The following is a 19034-nucleotide window of genomic DNA, read 5'->3' as shown; positions in this document are numbered from 1 at the left end:
AATATTTGTCATAATTGACGTGTGAAGTCTTGAGTAATGGCTAAAAAGTGTTTTGTGAGGTCACCATGATCTTGACTTTTGACCTTTGACAACCAAAATCTAACCAGTTCATCCTTGGGTCCAGGTGAACATTTGTGCCAAATTAGTTCTCAAGATATTGCTTTCACAAGGCCAAAATCATGTTTTGTGAGGTCACAATGACCTTGACCTTTGACTTTAAGCTACCAAAATCTAATCAATTCGTCCTTGGGTCTAGGTGAACCTTTTTTCAACGTTTGAAGAAATTCCATCAAGGTGTTTCTGAGATATCGTGTCCAAGAGAATGGGACGAAAACAATATGTGGCGTGACCATCAGTTCTTGGGAAACGTTTGGGACGAGAGAGTTCAGGGATTAGGGTCTGTTGGGCTATGTTGTTGGTTTGTTCCTGTATCTTCTTTACTCAGTAGCCTACTAGCCAAGATTTTCCCCTTAAAAACTGACTAATAATTTTATCTGTTGCTTTCCCATGAGATCAGCTTCGCCTCTGCACTTACATTATAAAGAAACGGCTGAAGAATTTCTAAGAAGTTGTTAAACCTTCCAGAGAGTGAATGGCAGCCCAACACAGCCGCTCTGTCCCTCACTTTTTAACTTTTTTAATACTCTAAAGTTTTTCAACTAAATTTGCACTGTTATCTATTACAACAGAATTACTATAGAATTGGGACAAACTGCACAACCACTTTATTTTTTATCTTTATACTGCACATGTAGCATACAGAACAACATTGTATTGTTTATTATTATTGTATATAGTATCTCTATATTATCTTATTTATTTTAGATTTTGGTTCTATTCTTCTTTTATTTCTTATTACATTTTCCCCTTGCACTGCCACTCTTTTGTGCTGCTGTGTCAAATTTGAATTTCCGCAACAGGGGATCAATAAAAGTACATTTGATTGTCAGCTAAAACTTAGCTTAAAAAAACATGTAAATACAATTCATTCTCATGGGGTAACTGGGAGAATAATGGAGATATCCTTTGGCAGTATACGTTGTCTGCCCCTGAACATATCATTTTGGAGGTTGGTACATTGGTACCACGGTGTACGTACGTTTGACGTAGGCTACGTATTCTCAGCCAATGAAAACGGCTCTTCATCCCTGGATTTGTTAACTGCTGTCCCGGAAGATGCATTAACAAGCAAAGTGAATGGGCGGCCATCTTGCTACAGCAGACCCAGTTCTTCTTGTTTATCCTTGGATGGGGCGAGAGCGTCAATGAGAGAAACCAGTTCTCCTCCATTAGACCGCAGACCGCAGACTGCTGCTGTAACCTGTTACGTCCACACTGGATCCTTTTGAGCTCTCAGTCAATGTGTACAACGTAGGAGTGTTGCTCTTCCAACAACTATTATGTATATAAAAAAATAAAACGAAATTAATAATACGAATAATAATAATAATAATAACAACAACAATATCCTCAAGCAAAATCATGCACATCTATCTATCTATCTATCTATCTATCTATCTATCTATCTATCTTGAGACATTTTAAATGGACTTTAGTGGCTAATACAACCACCGACTCAAATCAGAATAAAAATAGTTTCCTGTACCTGATCAGCCCCATCCAGGGACAGTAACTGTATTCATTAACTAATCGGTGTCAGAATAAAAATAACTTTTGATGTTATGTAGCTACACGTTTGTAACATTGCATGTACAGACTTGAGTGGCTGATCTTGTTAGCACAACTGCCTTTACAAAAACAGGATTCAAGCATACCAATTAATAGGTCAGCTCACAGCAGCTTCTTAAGGAAAAAATGTCTTAGTGAGAAACTGTCAAAACAAATTAAAATACCTAAGTACTGTGCCTCTATCAAAAGAAACTGACAATAACTCTTAATTTATACGCAGTCGCAGTATTTTGTGGGTCATGTCTCATTTAAATGATATAGGCTGATTCCAAGCAGGTCATTAATAACATTAAAGGTTGTAAAAACTAATTAGTTAACATATACAGTTCATTTTCAAAATTAAACTGAATATGAATTTACACTTCTTTACATTTAACAGAGACAGCCTTCAACTGACATACATTATTTCATGTTTCTATTAGAGTTCTTCCTGATGAAGTGAAGTGAGTTCAGGTAAATACTGGGTCACCAGGCCAGCGCCAACATTCTCAATTACAGATTATTTTCTGAGGGAGAACAGCAACTTACAAAGCTGTTTCTAACCACATCTCTGTTTAATCATCCGAAGAGCAGTTGAAGCTCAGCTGCCCGAGGATCACAAGACAACTCCACAACTTGACAATACCATTGTGTAAATGTTATGGTATTGTTACCTTCCACTGAATCAATTAAAAGGGAAAAGATTATCCACTTGCCTTTGAACAACAGTAAAACACAAAAAAGTCATTATTTAGTCTAGTCACCTGAGAATGATAACATTGTGGCAGCGCAATGGAAGAATGAGTGTAAATTGATGTTTTATATTGATGTTGCTCCAGGAGATGAAGGTATAGTGGCTGTATTTCTGAGATCTCACCTCTGACTTGTCAGATGAAAGGGTAGTGGGCAGATCTATACAGGTGTCAGTGTGTTTGAGCTCCCTGTCTGGGTGGGTGGGTGGGTTTGTTTGTCACTGAGCTGGATTAGACTAGAATGTAAAATCTGTGTCACCTCTACCCTATTTAAATAGGATTTCTGCTCAGGGTCTGTTGAACAAGCCCAGCCTGATGCACAGGACAGGAAATGGGCTTAAATCGGCCTAAACAGACCTACATTTTATGTTTCGGTTCAAATGTTTCTTCTATTGAGCAACCCGTTTGTTTTGTAATGTCTTTGTCCAATGTTTTTCTTTCAAAATAAATGTGCCTTCTATGCACAAATTATCACACAGTGATCCTGATGGTGGCACTATAACACAAAAGCTTAAATCTTTAAAGTTAATTGAAACTCAGCCATGTTGATCATAAAGTGCAACATTTCTTAGAAGCTTCTACATGTTAAATATAGAATGATTTTAATGTAAACCTGAATCTCTTCTAACACTCATTATTTATCTACACTGGCTCTAATCATGAGAGACTTTTTTACAGGTAGGTGTGATTTTAGAAATTTAAAAAAAGTCCTCAGTCACAATTGTCCACTATTTTCTTTTTTTTTAGCTTTTTAAACCCTGCACACATCAACCCATTTTACAGTATTGTACTGTACAATTGAAATGTTGCCTTGTACTGTGTCTGTAACAATAGTGTCATTTTTTGTTTACAAAATGTTACCAGTTGTCAGTTACTGTAGTTAAGATCCTTTCAGTTACATGTGATTGAAGTAAGGTTTAGTATCTTGAATCAAAACAAACATTGTGTTTGTGAAAGTGAAGTACAGTCATGATCACGTCTTTTACCTTGTTAGAATATTAGGATTTACTTTGCTACAGTTTGAAGCCAAAATGAAGAGTATACCATCCTGTGGACTGAGTCTTAGGCAAACTGAAACTCTGTTGTAAAAACAGAGACCAAAGGAAATGTAAAATACTGCAAATGACTTCAGGCTTAGTCTGGTTTGGTCAGCCTGTGCAAATCACGGTGTGTCAGAGCAGCTGCCTGTAAATTTCTTTCTTTTTCTCTCATAATTAAATTACCTATTTCCAGTTACTAATTGGTGAAAGCAGCTTTGTGTATGTGATTACAAATGACCAGCTATTTAATCTTAAACAACTACTGTGATACAGTTACTTTGCTGTTTGACACCGTTCCCATCCTCATTAGCTGCATGATCTAAATCCCTCTTCTCCCTTTCCTCAACCAGCCACTAAATCCTCTCACCTGAAATGTACCCACATCATTTTTTTCTCCCTTGCTTGTGTAAACTTCTGGATTCTCAATCAGCATCCACAGTGAATAAAAACAGTATTTTCTCATACAGTTAAGCTCATGCAGACGTACAATAGTTCAAAGATCATGTCAACACACAGACACATGGGGTGGGGGGGGGGGGTAATCCCCTTTCAATGTGCAGCCTGCTTCTGAGCTGGTGAGCTGGTCTGTCACTCAACAGACAAGACAAGAGACGAGCAAAGTCAATGTGGTGGTTTTACTTGTGTATCCCAGCCTTCGTTATTCCTCATCCATATGATTCAAAACATTGTAGACAGGACAGGAAAAATAGGAAAATCATCAATCAAGAATAGCATCAATTAAGAGTCAAGATTCTCATATTTTGCCTTTAAAGAAATGTGCTATCCTCAAAACCAAGAATGAATTCTGTATTTAATGGTTAAATGATGCTTATTGAGCCAGATTCCTCATCAGTAATCACTGCTGCTGCTGAGTTACACTAATAGCTTCTGCCAAATTGCTCCCTCCAATGAGATCAGGGTTTAATCCGCACCAGCTAATGAACTACCGTGGAGGATTTCAGGTGCAGAGTAAACCTCGCCACGATGTCCCAACACACCCTGAACACATCTTCTCAAGACCCTACAGGACGGAGATGATTTCTTTTTGTTCTGGCTGATGGAAGAAAAAAGAGCAAATAAGAAAAGAAAATAGACTATATGTGTTGGATGATACCCATTTTATTTTATTGCATTCAATTCCGGATTTGACTGCTACAGCGAGAAAGTACGGTGAGTGGATAACTATTTTTTGATTAGGCTACTGACATTATTTATTGGTTTTGCTCTAAAATCTTACATTAAATATTCCCTCAAACAAGATATGCTCTTTTTTTCATAAACAACATATTACAAATTCAAAATTAAAAACAATATGCTGACAATCTTAATTCCCCCACATTCTTGAGATCAATTTATATAAAGGTTGCTTTTCAGATTGTAACAACAAAGACCAGCAATAATCTTTTAATACATGATAGGATCATCACTTTTGTTGGGGTGTTCCACCTATTTAAACATATTTAAAAGCAAGTCTAAAAACTTAGGTTAATTAACAATGAGGTCAATCATGTAAATCTCTGGTATCAGCAGTCAATGTTAACTGGATTATGTAGAGTCAGGAGAGCACCTACGCAGCCAACAGTATCACTTTCAGTACTACATGTACCAGGGCAAGACAGACCAGCTTATACACATGAAATACACCCAGAAAGACTAAACACACTGTACTTTTCCTGTTCAGTTACTATGCATGAGGTGTATTCTTCAACATGTATGATGGGACCTGTTCATGAACGGCCCAGCATGCAGTATGATATCATATGAGATATTCCCATAGAGATAAAATAATGTTTATCTTTTTAACAGTCTAATACTTATATCCTTTGGTTTTTCAATAATATGAAAAGAAATCTAATTCCTCAAACTGAAGGTTAAATACACAGCAACATTTCTTCTTTCTTCTTTTGTCTCAGTATATATCAGAATGGGAATCGAACCATTTGAAGTTTGCTAACATCAGGGAGGTAATCTGCACAATGGAAATGAGGGAAGGGAACAGCCCCCCAAATCCTTCACCTTACGTGAGCATGTGCACATACAGTTGCACACAAGCTTAATTTCATTCCTGTCTGTAGCGTCTGAAATAAAAAGTCTTTTTCAGTGACTTTTGCCTTTGAACAGCAGGGTGCAGCATATCACAACATCACTCTCTTTTCACATTTAATATTTACTATGAGTGCACAGAGACAGGCTCCACATGAGGCAAACCCAGGGTGTACTGACAAAGTAGTTACATGATCAAACAAAATAACCCAATGCTCCACTTACTGATGACTAATGACATACAGTAGCCCACATTATGATAATGTGAGAATATAATAACAGAAAATCACTCCTTCTTGTTATATAGCACTTTCTACAAATAATAATTTAATGTGTTCTAGTGATTATACATGGTTTTATCTGTGAAAGTGACTTAAAGAAAAATCAGAGTAGGGATAAAATATGATAGAAGATTAAATCAAAATACATCCCAAAACTAATCAACTGTACACTGAATGTTATGGAAGTTCCCATCCTGCTGTTATGGACTTGAAGCTGATTTGTGGCCCTCTTAATATGGAAATAGAAGGGAATTGGAAGCGATTCATATCACACCACATTATGGTTCCAATGGAAAATCAGCTGCAGAGTTGTCATTGACTTCTAACTTGTGTGTGCTACAGAAAAAAAGTTGCAGCCATGGACATCGGTGGTTTGGAGACAGTGGTGGCAAATTCTGCCTATGTGTCCGCCCGTGGCAGCGTGGACGGAGCTGCAGCAGCCTCCATGCGTGACAAGAAGATGCGTGCCAGGCTGAATCTGCCACACATCAGAGATTGTGAACACATGAAGGCCACTGTAGACACAACCTTTGACAGCATGTGTGTCAAACAACCCATCGGTAAGCGCCTCTTCCAACAGTTTCTGGAGAGTGACGCGACCCATAAAAATGCCGGAGAGCTGTGGAAAGACATGGAAGACTACACTGTATGCCAAGAGAAGGACAGAGTACAGAAGGCCCAAAAAATTGTCAATAAGTACTATGAGTCAGCTTCAAAGAATTTTTGCAGCTTCCTGGAGGAGAAGGCCGTCACTCGAGTTAAAGAAGACTTCAAGAACGTTCGCGGTGACCTGTTTAAAGAGAGTGAGCAGCAGCTGCTCAAACACCTGGAGAAGATGGCCACACAAAGCTTCAAGAACAGCATGTACTTCCTGCGTTATGTTCAGTTCAAATGGTTGGAGAGCCAGCCTTCTGATGAGGAGTGGTTCATGGACTTCAGGGTCCTGGGTAAAGGAGGTTTTGGGGAAGTTTATGCTTGCCAGGCTAAAGCAACGGGCAAAATGTATGCCAACAAAAAGCTGGAGAAAAAGAGGCTGAAGAAACGCAAAGGCTACGAGGTAAAGAACTGATGCAACATCTAATGTCCTACCCACAGCCATTCACAGTGTCAAACAGAAGAGCAAGCTGACCCACAGCAGGGAATAAGAAAGAAAGTTTGTGAGAGGATATGCCCCACTGAGTAGAGAGGTTTAGTTTTTACCACAACGGATCAGTGCAAAGAAGCTTGTGACTCTCCTAAAGACCCCACAAAGCAGCTCAGAGCCAGACACAGAGACAGTAGACTAGACTGAACCCCATTGCTTTTAAAAGCATCAGTGGATAATGAACTTTTAATTTTGTTGACTGCCACTGGAGCAGCACTGCAACACAGCATCACTTTCATGGTTCAGGTAACACTAGTAAAGCTAGGTAGGCCCTGCCACAGGAAGGATTAAAAACTGAAAGATCAATAGCAATAACCTAGAACAGCTAGACTTGGAGGATTTAAGTATGTGGTTATATGCAAAATTCTAATATCTTTATACATTACGATGTACAGTAGAAAAAAAAAAAAAAACAGAATCGCAACATTTGTCCCCTCAATTCAACAAGCCACAATAAGTAACTCAAGATTTTAGGGACAGAATTCATCTGTTGAAATGAAAACCTACAGACTGAGGCTCATCATGGCACACACACCTAAAGGTAGCCATTATGAATAAAATTAGTTGCTGTTGTGCTTTTCTTACTTTGACGTCAAAACATCACATGTGTAAAAGGGCTGTGGACCTGTGTTTGACAAGTCAGAATAAGAGCTCTAATCAGGGAAAATACCTGTTTAGCTGGACAGTAGGTTTGTAAAGGGGCTTTTATTTTTGTGCATTTCTGGTTTTCTTGGACTAATCATGTTGTGATGATTATTTCTGTTTAGGGGGCAATTGTGGAGAAGCGAATCCTTGCAAAAGTTCACAGTCGCTTCATCGTGACACTGGCTTACGCTTTCCAGACCAAGACAGACCTCTGCTTAGTTATGACCATCATGAACGGTGGAGACCTCAGGTGCTCTATATAAACTCCAAATACAGCTGTATAGACTCACTGTGAAATCTGTACACTGACATAAACACTGCTTTTAAAGCACATACATACATGGTTTCTGTAGTTAACAACATGGGAATAGTGCTGCAGCCCTCTCATCTCTACTAATCAGCCTAGGGTAGATAAACCTCACAGCTAATATACAGACTAGGCTCTAAGGTGCGTCATGCGTCATCCTCTCCATTCTCACAGGTTTCATATGTATAACGTGGATGAAAAAAATCCTGGTTTCAATGAGAAGAGAGCATGTTTCTATACAGCTCAGATCATCTGTGGGCTCGAGCACCTTCATCAGCACAGGATCATCTACAGAGACCTGAAACCAGAGAACGTACTGCTGGATGATACAGGTGAGCCATTTCCTCTGCAGCAATATACTGTATGAATGCTATGCATGGACATATGGATGTTACAGCCCAAAGACTCTCTCCTAACCCATCACCCCATCACAAAACAAGACTGGTGGGTTAACCAGCTGACTTTGGCTTGAGCCATGACGCTGGCTCACTTCCAACCAGGGTAAATCACCAAAGTGAAAAATACTCCACCAGTGCAGTTCAGTGGAACATGAGGGAAACATTTTATAAAAAGAAAAAATAGCCAATGTTTTATGAAAATAAACCCAGTCATTCTATTAATGTTAGCTGGTGGCCTATCAAATACCCATGTGCCACTGTTGTAATCAACGCCTTGTCGCTTAGGACACGTCCGCCTGTCAGATTTGGGTCTGGCTGTTGAACTTCCACCAGGAAAAGACAAAACTACTGGATATGCTGGAACTCCAGGTAAGTGAACAAATCCAATATTTAAAATTCTAGATTTGGATGAAGTTAAACAAAACTGGACCATTGCAGAAGAAATGCTATGCAGGAAAAAATAACCATGAAAAAAAAAATCCTGTACCAACATGTTGGCCATGATCTTCTAAACAGTCTTTCGTTTTGTTGATGAATATAGGTTTCATGGCTCCAGAGCTGCTCCAGAAGAAGGAGTATGACTACACAGTGGACTATTTTACTCTGGGAGTCACCCTGTTTGAGATGATTGCTGCCAAAGGGCCCTTTAGAGTACGAGGAGAGAAGGTACTAAATGTGTAAATGAATCAAGTGGCTTTTATGGGCAAAAAATATCCTCAATTCTCCTCTTTGCTGATGTCCAATGCCATTTCACTGTGGTAAAATCATATATACAAAACGTTTGTATCTTTCTTCAGGTTGAGAATGAAGAGGTAAGTCGCAGAATCCTGAACGATCCAGTTGCATATACACCCAACTTCACCAAAGAATGCAAGGATATTTGCGAAGGCCTGATGGAGAAGGACCCAGCGAAACGTCTCGGGTTCAAAAATAATGACTGCACAGATCTGAAGAATCAGCCCTTCTTCAAAGACATTAACTGGGGCCGTCTGGAAGCAGGTGGGTGACGTCCACTTAACCATCCCCAGGCAAAAATGCATTAATTGAAGAACTCTTATTGATTTAATCTAATTTAATCCCACTGGATGAGATAGATTCAAGAAACTGCAGATATGGAAGTGACAAAAGAGGAAATGCAAAGTTAACAGGAATTCTTACATAGATAGATAGATAGATAGATAGATAGATAGATAGATAGATAGATACTTTATTTATCCCCTAGGGGAAATTCATATACCATATGCTTAAATTTATTCATGTGTTCTGTGTTTCGTTCAAAGGAATGCTGCCTCCACCATTTGTCCCTGATCCTAAGATGGTCTATGCCAAAGATATTGATGATGTGGGTGCCTTCAGCACAATCAAAGGTGTGGTCCTGGATAACAAGGACACTGAGTTCTACAATGATTTTGCTTCTGGCAATGTCCCAATTCCCTGGCAGGAGGAAATGGTAGAAACAGGTGTATTTGGAGAGCTGAACATCTGGGGAGAGGGCGGCAAACTGCCCAATGACCTTGACCCAAACTACGTGGAAGCCAAAGGTGGGGGGTGTGTGCTGCTTTGATTTAGGGCAGCAGAGGGCAACAGAGCAGGGGAAAGAATATCTACTGAAATTAAACAAATTTAGTAGGTGCTCATTTGGTGCAATTTATTCCTAATCTGTATTATCTGACGTTTTTACAATAACCTGTTACTGTTTCCTAGCTAAAACTAATGCAGTCTAATAGAGTCCTGCAATAAATCCTCCATTAAGGTTATGATGTTCAGTTTTTGTTGAAACTGTTAAAGAGGTGTTGATTCAACTTTAGTTTGCAGTTTGTGGTGCTGCGTGGAACTGCGTTAATACTCACAGGTGTTTCTATTATTTTGTCCACCTCATTCAAAACAAAGATAGTAGGCTAAATAATAGAAATACCTCTCTCTTATAACACAATACAGACTATATCCTCCCAAATAATCACAAAGTTGAATCAACACCTCTTTAACACACGATCAATAAAAACTGAACATTATGACCTTCATGAAGGAGGATTTATTGCAGGAGTGTTGTAGACTGCATTAGTTTTAGCTAGGTGTACCTAATAAAATGACAACTGAGTGTGCATATAAATAATATTTGTAACATTTATAGTGATACTGTAAAAGTGGCAGCATGGTGAAATATCACATAGATTAAATATTATGTAACAATGTAAATATGGTTTCACTAATAATACCTGCTGTAATCTTACTGTATATGTCATTATTTACCTTTAGTAATTACAAATAAATGGAATAAAAATCATTTTATATAGAAACCACAAGCAATGTTTATCTAATATAAATCATTTGGACTTAAGAGAAGCCACTGTATTGTCACTGTAATGTGTAATAACTGTTTCCTTATTTCTGATATAACAAATTATTTTTAAGTTATTATTATGGTAAATCATGTAGATAGAAGAGTTAAAAGCAATTAATAAAATCTTGCAATGCACAAATGTTGGGCCCCTTTCTGTGGCTTGACTGTCCACACCAGTATGTGAAGACAGCTACATTTTCAACAGAGAAACTGAATTAAAAACCAAACTAATTTTGCCCCCCTATGTTGCTCTCTTGAAACAAGAGTTAGACATTTGCTTTGAAATGAAATGTTAAGAGATTACATAGATAATTACGATGCATTCTGAGGGTGCCATGGATAAATATAATGACAAATCATCCAACAGTTGTTGCACACCAGAACACCAAGGCCATTAAGATTCAACCTCAGAGAATCATGAATGTCTGTACAAAGTTGCTTTTTCACTGCATGCTGCTAGCATGGCTATAAACCTACTACGTAATGGTCCAGCATTCAAATACATGATTTTTCAAGCTTCTCGTGCATGTGTGTGTGAGCGAGTCATAGAGACAAAGACACAGAGAGCTATAATCTTAGCTATCAATCATATTGACGGATTAGACCAGGTACTGAAGCAGTGACTTCACCGAAACTCTACCGCATACAGTACACAAATACTGACTGTTCAAAGTTATACAAACGTCATATTATTTAAACAGCTTTTACTCAAAGCACATTACCTAGCCCACATATTAATCATCATCTAAATTTAGCTCAAGGGAGAACAGCCAAAAGTCTTATTAAATTACATATTTTAAATTATTAAAGTCATCTTAATCGCAGAACTCACAGAAACTGCTTCATTCACTGATCATTATCATTTTGTACCTGACTGCAGTTATTGTTGCTAATGTTGTGCAGCATCATGGTTAAAGTAATTTAAGATAAAAATTATATTTAAAATGTTGAAAAGTTGAGCTTGGAAAAAATGTGTCAGTTCACTCTTTCTTCCTCGCATACACATAACTGCAAGAGAAATGCAAGCAATGTTTTTGAATCAACGAAGCATGCATCATTTAACTAGCATATTCACTAGCGTGTTCACCTTCAAATTAAATCACAATGAAACAGTGACAAGTTTACCAATTAAGGCAGATTAACCCATAATAATGATATATCACATTTTTCTGTCGCTTTGGACGGAATGCATTTTTTTAAGATCATACCTCTCTGTGAGAATATACATATTCACGACCAGTAAATACACAGTAGAAGGTTAAAAATGTTAAAGCACATTGAAATAATTCTTTAAAGCAGTCTAGCATCTTTCCTCTAAATAACCAGCCACAAATCGTCTACTTAAGTATCCAGTCATGAATGAACATGTTTAAAAATGAATCACTGAAAGACTGAAAATCATTTTAATCACGGAAAATAAAAAATGAAATGAAATGAAAAACCACGGATTTGCTCTTGGTTAAGTAGTTGAAGTGTCTAACATCAGTTCCTAATGGACCTTAATACCAGGCAGTGGTGACTTCTGGCCACAGCCAGTGTCAGAGGATGGAAACCAAAAGCCACCTCCGGTTTGTTTTAAGTGAACTTTTCCTTTAAGCAAGGAGGTCAACGGGGACACAACTGAATAAATATTTCAGCTGACTGAGGGAAGGGCAGGGAAATAAAATATTAACAGGAAAATGATTATGAGTTAAGTATGAGTGTCTGTTCAATACTGTAAATACTGTATCTGACAGTACTTTGAACTGTGCCTCTGATTACTGGTCAGCAAAAGAGAATTCACATTTGATAAGATACAGACTGTAAATTGTGAGTTCTAAGTTTCTCCTAAACAAAGAATTACTTGACTGAAACAAAGGATAAACATCTTGATCTGCTTTTAAATGTCATCTCCACAGAGTATTGAGGAGGATCAAGCAGTACAAGTGTATGAATATAAAATTGTGCTGCACTACTTCAAAATCTTGCACTTTTGCACACTTCCATATTTTACTTAATGTATAGAGACCACCATTTAATTGTAAGGGTGTTTTAGAAGAACCTGGCCTTTGGTCAACTTCTCTTAGTCGACAGCACTGTATGACTCTGTAAACACAACATTTCATTCACTGTTGAATCTATATGCTTCAGTACAAAAAATGTATTTGCAAACAGCAAGAGTTTCAACATATCTTTTGTCATGTTGCAGACTCGTTAATGCTTAACCAGAGCTAAAACAGATACTTTCTGCCTTCAATAAATCACCCATCCACCACTTTTTATCCAGCTTTCAGTGATTGCTCTGCCCTCTATTCAGTATTTCCCCATAAGTATTTGCTTATGGAACTTGAAATCACCTCTCTAAAATCACATGCTACCAATTCCTCAAAAGGGGATACAGGCAGGAGGACAAGATGATGTGAGCAACTAAAACAAGAAGGACACACAGAAAAAACACTACAGTACAATATGAACACTGCCACATAAGGTGTTTCCCAGTCATTCACCACATCATTAAACCTTTCTTTGACTTATTTCATCCTGCTCATATAATACATTTTGCAGTTATGACTACAGTGCTCTGAAAGGTTTCTTAAACAACTACAGAACAAAACAAAACAATGAATTATAATTGTCTCCTGCATAAGTTTCAAAAGCATATCAAAGCAATCAGTGCCGAGATAACTGTTTTACAAGAGATTATCTCTTCCTCCACTGCCAATCAAAAGAGAGGAAAAAAGCTAATTGTACGCTTACATTTCTATGGTAACGTGCCAGGCACGTGAAATGTCATCAATTTTGGGCGGGAATAGCAGACTTATAATGCAGCTACCCAACAAATCAATGTTCAAATTAGTCCGGGTTTGAGTGCATGAGAAAAAAATTCAGAGTAAGTTCTCACACTCCCAAAATGTGTATCAGATACAGGAGCTGCAAATAGAGCTCTTCACTATCTATTCAGGTTTGCTAATTATTAATAGAAAATTACTTTCAAGATGAAAGAGATCGCAGAGGTTATAGCACTTTTCCTAGGTTTTGTAGGCTGGATTATGATTTTCATATCACTTCATGATCAGTATTGGAAAGAATCCACCACAGAGGGCAGCGTAATTACAACCTCCACAATCTATGAAAACCTATGGATGTCTTGTGCCAGTGATTCAACAGGGATCTATAACTGTCGTGACTTTCCATCCCTTTTTGCTCTCCCAGGTAAGTAGAGAACTTGTCTAATGGCCTATTTATGATCATAAAGTTCTACATTGCAGGATCCTGGAAAAGTCATTTAATTTGTATCAACTGTTAAAAAATGGAAATGTGACTGCTAGTGGTCATTAATAACAAATTGTTTGGGTTTCTAATAATATTCTTTACATTATTATTATGTATTTCAGTTTTTCTGATGATTCAGCTGTATGTGATAGCTGAGTATGCATTTTATAATCTCTAATGTCATACTGAAGGAAATGCTGCTCTATATTCTTTGATTGAGGTATATATGTATCCAAAGTATTAGATAACCCATTCTTAACAAAAGCCAAAAATAAATACATATGTAATATATACACATAATATGCAATGGCAGTGCTGTAATCTACAGGGGTTCGACAAAACACAGCAACTGTGAAATCCAGTGCAATAGCTCTGTAAAGTTTGTGAAGCTTGTAGCATTTATTTTTGTTGAGGCTGTAAAATTGTTGTTGAAAGTTGAAACCACTTCATGAATGTTTCTGATAAATACATAGATTATAGTTGATTATATTATACTTTTATGACTGTGTGCACAGTCTCAATAAGAAATAACATCAGAAATCTTGCAAATATTATTATAGAGCTATAAGGTTACCATGACATTGTATGAGTCCTTCCATTAATTGTATCCATTGTATTTAATGCAATGCATGTTGGATGCCCCTGGCATTTTACATGTGCTAATCTCATAATGTATTTAATGAGTGAGTATCTAATAAGTCAAGATGTTCTTTGTTCTTGTGGTACTTTATTCTTGTTGAGACTGTACACCTTAAACTATATTGTAATTCAGTACAACAGCACTACAAACTTCTGTTGAAGCAGTTAAAACAAATGCTTTGTTTATTTATTTATCAGGAACTCACTGCTCAAAGCCACGGCACTATGGCTGAACGATATACATATATATATAGAAAAAAAAATCATACTGCGATTATTTTGACATTAGATATTGTGATTGCGATATGAGTAACTATTTTATTAGTTATAGTAGTTGTATATTATTATTATCGTTAAATAATAATTGCATTTCTTTTTCACTGAAAGAAATATAAAAATGATAATGTGATTTTTGCTGGGGTCTGTATCAAACAAGCACATTCCTTTACATCTGAATATGATTTGTAGACCAGGGCATCTCTGTAGCACCACTATGCTTTCATATTACCTTTATAAAGGAATGTTGTGACACATTTTATTTTTATCACAAAGATTAAAGCTCATGTGCATATTGCAATTAATTGTTCAGCCCTACGTGACACCCAGGTAGTATGCACCCTAACCACTGGGCTACTGGCCCAAAAAGCTGCAGTGGTACTACATTACCATGGAGATGAAAGCCTATTAATGAAAAGCTCTGCATTTGTTAACAAACAAAGACAGAAGAAGTCTTTTGGGCTCAGTTGTCAGATAAGCAGGTTTATCTGTGGGTCAGTACGTGGTGATGCATCCTCACCCCTCAGTGCCTTCAACTTTCCCATCATCCCTCAGACGCAAGGTGAAGTGAGGATCCAAAACGTGACTTGAATCCCATCAATAATGGTCTGATAGAATTGACATAGTGTTCAAAAAGCAAAGAACAAAAGCTGACAAATAGCTTTAAGCCTATAGACGTTAGTAAGGAGGTCTGAAGGTTGGACTTCACCACTCTGTTGTCCTTTAAGTTGGGTAAACATTTGGAGCCTTTGAAAAGGTTCAATAGAGTTGAGAATAATAGGGGAAATCATGAGTGGGCTATTTGGAATTAATCATTGATTTGTAGTTTTCTGGAACATCTTAGCTCAGGGTTTGCAGAGAATTGGTCTGGCATACAGACCGTGGGGCCAACAAAACCACACGTTTGTAGGCGAAGATAGCTTGGAGAGTCAACGTTTGTATTCAGTGTTTCTCTCTCTGGATAACTTTACACGGGTTGGACAGAAGAAACAAGGAAATATGAATGCGATAGTGGAAGCTTTTGCCTTCTTCCTGGGCTTTCTGGGCTGGTTGATGGTTGGGGTTGCCCTTCCAAACCGATACTGGAGGGTCTCTACAGTGGATGGTAACGTTATCACCACATCAACCATCTATGAAAACCTATGGATGTCCTGTGCAACTGACTCTACAGGAGTTCACAACTGCCGGGATTTTCCATCTTTGCTCGCACTTAATGGTATGTGGCCTACACAGCAAATGCTTTATTAGTATTGATGACTACTTATCAGGCTTGAATACTAATCCACCCTGTCAAGGAATGAGATTTTGAAGACTGTGATGTAGCAAATAAGAAAGACTTTACTCTTCAGGTATTAGTATAAAAGTTGTGTCGCAGTTGTGTAACAGATCAATTGAAAAAAGAAAGAAATAGTTTAGTTCATCTCCAGTCATGTACAATACAACAGTATGACTTTGAAAGATTGCTGAATCCAAGCCAACGATTGAGAACTGATGATCTTTTTTGTTATTGTTTTCTTCCACATCTACCTGATTTAAACGTGACCTTAGAGTACCTTTAAAAACCCCTCAGGAGCCTTCTACTGTACTTGCTATAATCAGTAAATAGGGGTAATATACAGGAAGGCATGATAAGATGAGAGAGGGTTAGTATGCACAACCACAGTGAACCCAGATAAACAGCTACTCATAAAATAATAAAAACTTTAAACTGACTTGATGAATTACAATTTGTTAGATTCTGTTAGCTACTTTTGCCTGTTAAGATATAAATTTAAATATATAAATGTAAACTAAATGGTACAACAGACAAGTGTTGTATTCCCCATGAAACTCTGAACACTTCCTTGGTATCAACCACAATCAAGTGGCAGCCTTTTCTATATCATATAGTCATTTTGGTTCCTATATAAAAAGTAAAACCATTGGATGCCCAGCCCTATAGTCTTTAACCACGAGTTTTGCCATTTTGACAATTTTGTCTCAGCTTATCACAGGCAGAAATATACTCTCTAGTTCCAAAATACATACAATTTCTGCTTTGATAAGATGGAAGATTGAAAGGGTTGATACATTAGGAATCAAACCAGTTTGCTCCCCTTTAGGCAACTGAGAAATCTTTCACTGAAACTACAGAGATACACACAACAGTGACATTTTAAACGCTTGCATTGAAAATGTTGTTTTAGGGGAACAACGTTATTTCAAGCAATGTGTGTTATTATATATGTTTTTTTATCTTTGCACACAGGGTACATTCAGGCCTCCAGGGCGCTGATGATCGCTGCCATTGTGTTTGGGACATTTGGGCTCACGGCAACTCTCGTAGGAATGCAGTGCTCAAAAATAGGAGGAGAAAACTACATCCTGAAGGGGAGGATTGCTGCAATAGGAGGAGTGTTCTTTTTACTACAAGGTAAAGACATTAGGATGGATGTAAGGACCATATAACAAAATGAACAAAGGCCTTGGGTTATAGATGAAAATGTCCGGTCCCTATAGCCCCAGTCCCAGCCTAGCTTAGAAGGACAAAAATACAGTCTCTACAAGTATCTTGACACATGAGAAATGGATGTAAGAAAAAGAGTCAAACCACATCTTTACACAGAACACTGGAGAGGTAAACATGTCTGGTAATCCAAGCTCTGTGTACAGAAGACAAGCTATCAGAAAATGGGTCAGCAGTTTGAAAAGGTTATCACTACTCTAACAAACCTGCTGATGCACAAAGCCTGGCTTCACCAAAACTGTCTGGATTGTTAGAATAGGTCACACTACGTAAAACACAAATGTGATGCAGTGACAGGAGACTGGTAATCTCAGGGATTTTCATACAAGACAAAAACACAGTCTGAGCCTGTGAGGTGCTGAGACATGCAGAATTTAACTGTTGTCATCAAGAACTTTATCACATCCTTAATCAATGTACTATATATCATAAATTACATAAATACAATTTCAAACTATAACTATTTTCACTTTTTTTTTGTTTTGACACTAATAGATCGCTTTTATGACAACTTGTAAAAGATAACTTGTACTCCTAACATGGCGATCTAAATAGTCTATACAAGAAAAGTATCATTTTATCTTAGCTTGTAACTATGTGTGCTGTTTACATTGAAAAATGTGTTGTTTTGGTTGTCTAAAGTAAACTATGTCTTGTGTTTTGTAGGGATTTGCACCATGATTGCTATATCCTGGTACGCAGCCAACATCACACAAGAGTTCTTTGACCAGTTTTACGCAGGGACTAAGTAAGTCAATACAATCTGCATCAATATTTCACAACAATGGTACAAATTGATGATTACACTTGGAAAAATGTGTTAAATCCTCTTGTATCACAGGTATGAGATTGGAGAAGGCCTATATATTGGCTGGTCTTCAGCCATACTCGCCATTTGTGGAGGTTCATGCCTGATTTGTGCTTGCAAAGTCCAAACCCCCAATGAAAAAATGTGAGTATGTGTTGCTGAAATGTTTGATATCAATCCACTTGGTATAGGGGGATTGATGCATACTCTCCTCACTGTAACACGTCTTTTGCATTCTAGGCCGTATCGATACCAACAATCCTCCAGAGGACACGTGCTCTCAACTCTGGCAACATCTCAGTCTGCCCCAAGCAACTACGGGAGAAATGCGTATGTCTGATTGTGTAGGACGGAAAGCCAGCCGATTCAGCAGACTGATTGCGTTAAGAGGAAATGAACAGTGTTTACTGCTCAGAATGTGAGAGGGCAGCATTTAAAATGGAAACCACTTACAGATTTATGATCCCTGTGTAGTAGTATAAGAGCAGTATTGATTTGATTTGGGGATTTATTGGCTTTATCCAATCTAAACCTTTTAAGGAAACATATTTGATGTGTTTTGTAATGTTTATATAATGTGAAAATTGTATCACTATTTCAGCATATATGTTCCTATGCTTACTTGAGGGTGGCTTACCAATATTTAATCCTCAGATAACCTTAAACTCAACAATTGTGTTCACGGCTATAAAGTTTGTGTTAGCATGTAAAGTGTTGTAATCATTTGTTAAATCCATGTATCCTAAACCTGCTTCAGATTTTCTGGTTGGGAAACATAAAAGCTGCACAAAATACATTTTGTTATTGTGCAACACATTCAGAATAATCCCATCACCCATAGTGTATAACCATCCAGTCTATTTGTCTGCAGAATGGTAAATGCTCAAAAAGCTTGTTTCTGGGAAATAAGATGGCCGTTCCAGATGTCTCTGCA

The 19034-nt window shown here is 37.6% G+C and overlaps 2 protein-coding genes across 2 annotated transcripts; both read left to right on the top strand.

Annotated features, from left to right (window-relative positions):
• Positions 1–6105: 6105 nt before the first annotated feature.
• Positions 6106–9866, top strand: grk1b (G protein-coupled receptor kinase 1 b). Its single transcript, XM_056397684.1, has 7 exons — positions 6106–6841; positions 7696–7823; positions 8055–8212; positions 8564–8647; positions 8820–8944; positions 9076–9277; positions 9559–9866. The coding sequence occupies exons 1-7, from the start codon at positions 6143–6145 to the stop codon at positions 9840–9842; spliced, it is 1680 nt and encodes a 559-aa protein (XP_056253659.1). The 5' UTR covers positions 6106–6142; the 3' UTR covers positions 9843–9866.
• Positions 9867–15785: 5919 nt separating this feature from the next.
• On the top strand, positions 15786–18440 carry LOC130182713 (claudin-15-like). Its single transcript, XM_056397827.1, has 5 exons — positions 15786–16002; positions 17035–17199; positions 17959–18040; positions 18134–18244; positions 18341–18440. The coding sequence occupies exons 1-5, from the start codon at positions 15786–15788 to the stop codon at positions 18438–18440; spliced, it is 675 nt and encodes a 224-aa protein (XP_056253802.1).
• The last annotated feature ends 594 nt before the right edge of the window (positions 18441–19034 follow it).

This window comes from Seriola aureovittata, chromosome 15, assembly GCF_021018895.1.
Source record: "Seriola aureovittata isolate HTS-2021-v1 ecotype China chromosome 15, ASM2101889v1, whole genome shotgun sequence".
NCBI lineage: Eukaryota > Metazoa > Chordata > Actinopteri > Carangiformes > Carangidae > Seriola > Seriola aureovittata.
This window is presented reverse-complemented; position numbering and strand designations above follow the sequence as displayed.

Excerpts from the sequence above, each read along its gene's own strand:
- grk1b (XM_056397684.1), top strand. The coding sequence starts at position 6,143 with ATGGACATCGGTGGTTTGGAGACAGTGGTGGCAAATTCTGCCTATGTG. Across the intron at positions 8,945-9,075 it reads TTAGAGTACGAGGAGAGAAG|GTTGAGAATGAAGAGGTAAG; the intron begins GTACTAAATGTG and ends ATCTTTCTTCAG. Across the intron at positions 9,278-9,558 it reads CTGGGGCCGTCTGGAAGCAG|GAATGCTGCCTCCACCATTT; the intron begins GTGGGTGACGTC and ends TTTCGTTCAAAG.
- LOC130182713 (XM_056397827.1), top strand. The coding sequence starts at position 15,786 with ATGAATGCGATAGTGGAAGCTTTTGCCTTCTTCCTGGGCTTTCTGGGC. Across the intron at positions 16,003-17,034 it reads ATCTTTGCTCGCACTTAATG|GGTACATTCAGGCCTCCAGG; the intron begins GTATGTGGCCTA and ends CTTTGCACACAG. Across the intron at positions 18,245-18,340 it reads CAAACCCCCAATGAAAAAAT|GCCGTATCGATACCAACAAT; the intron begins GTGAGTATGTGT and ends TTTGCATTCTAG.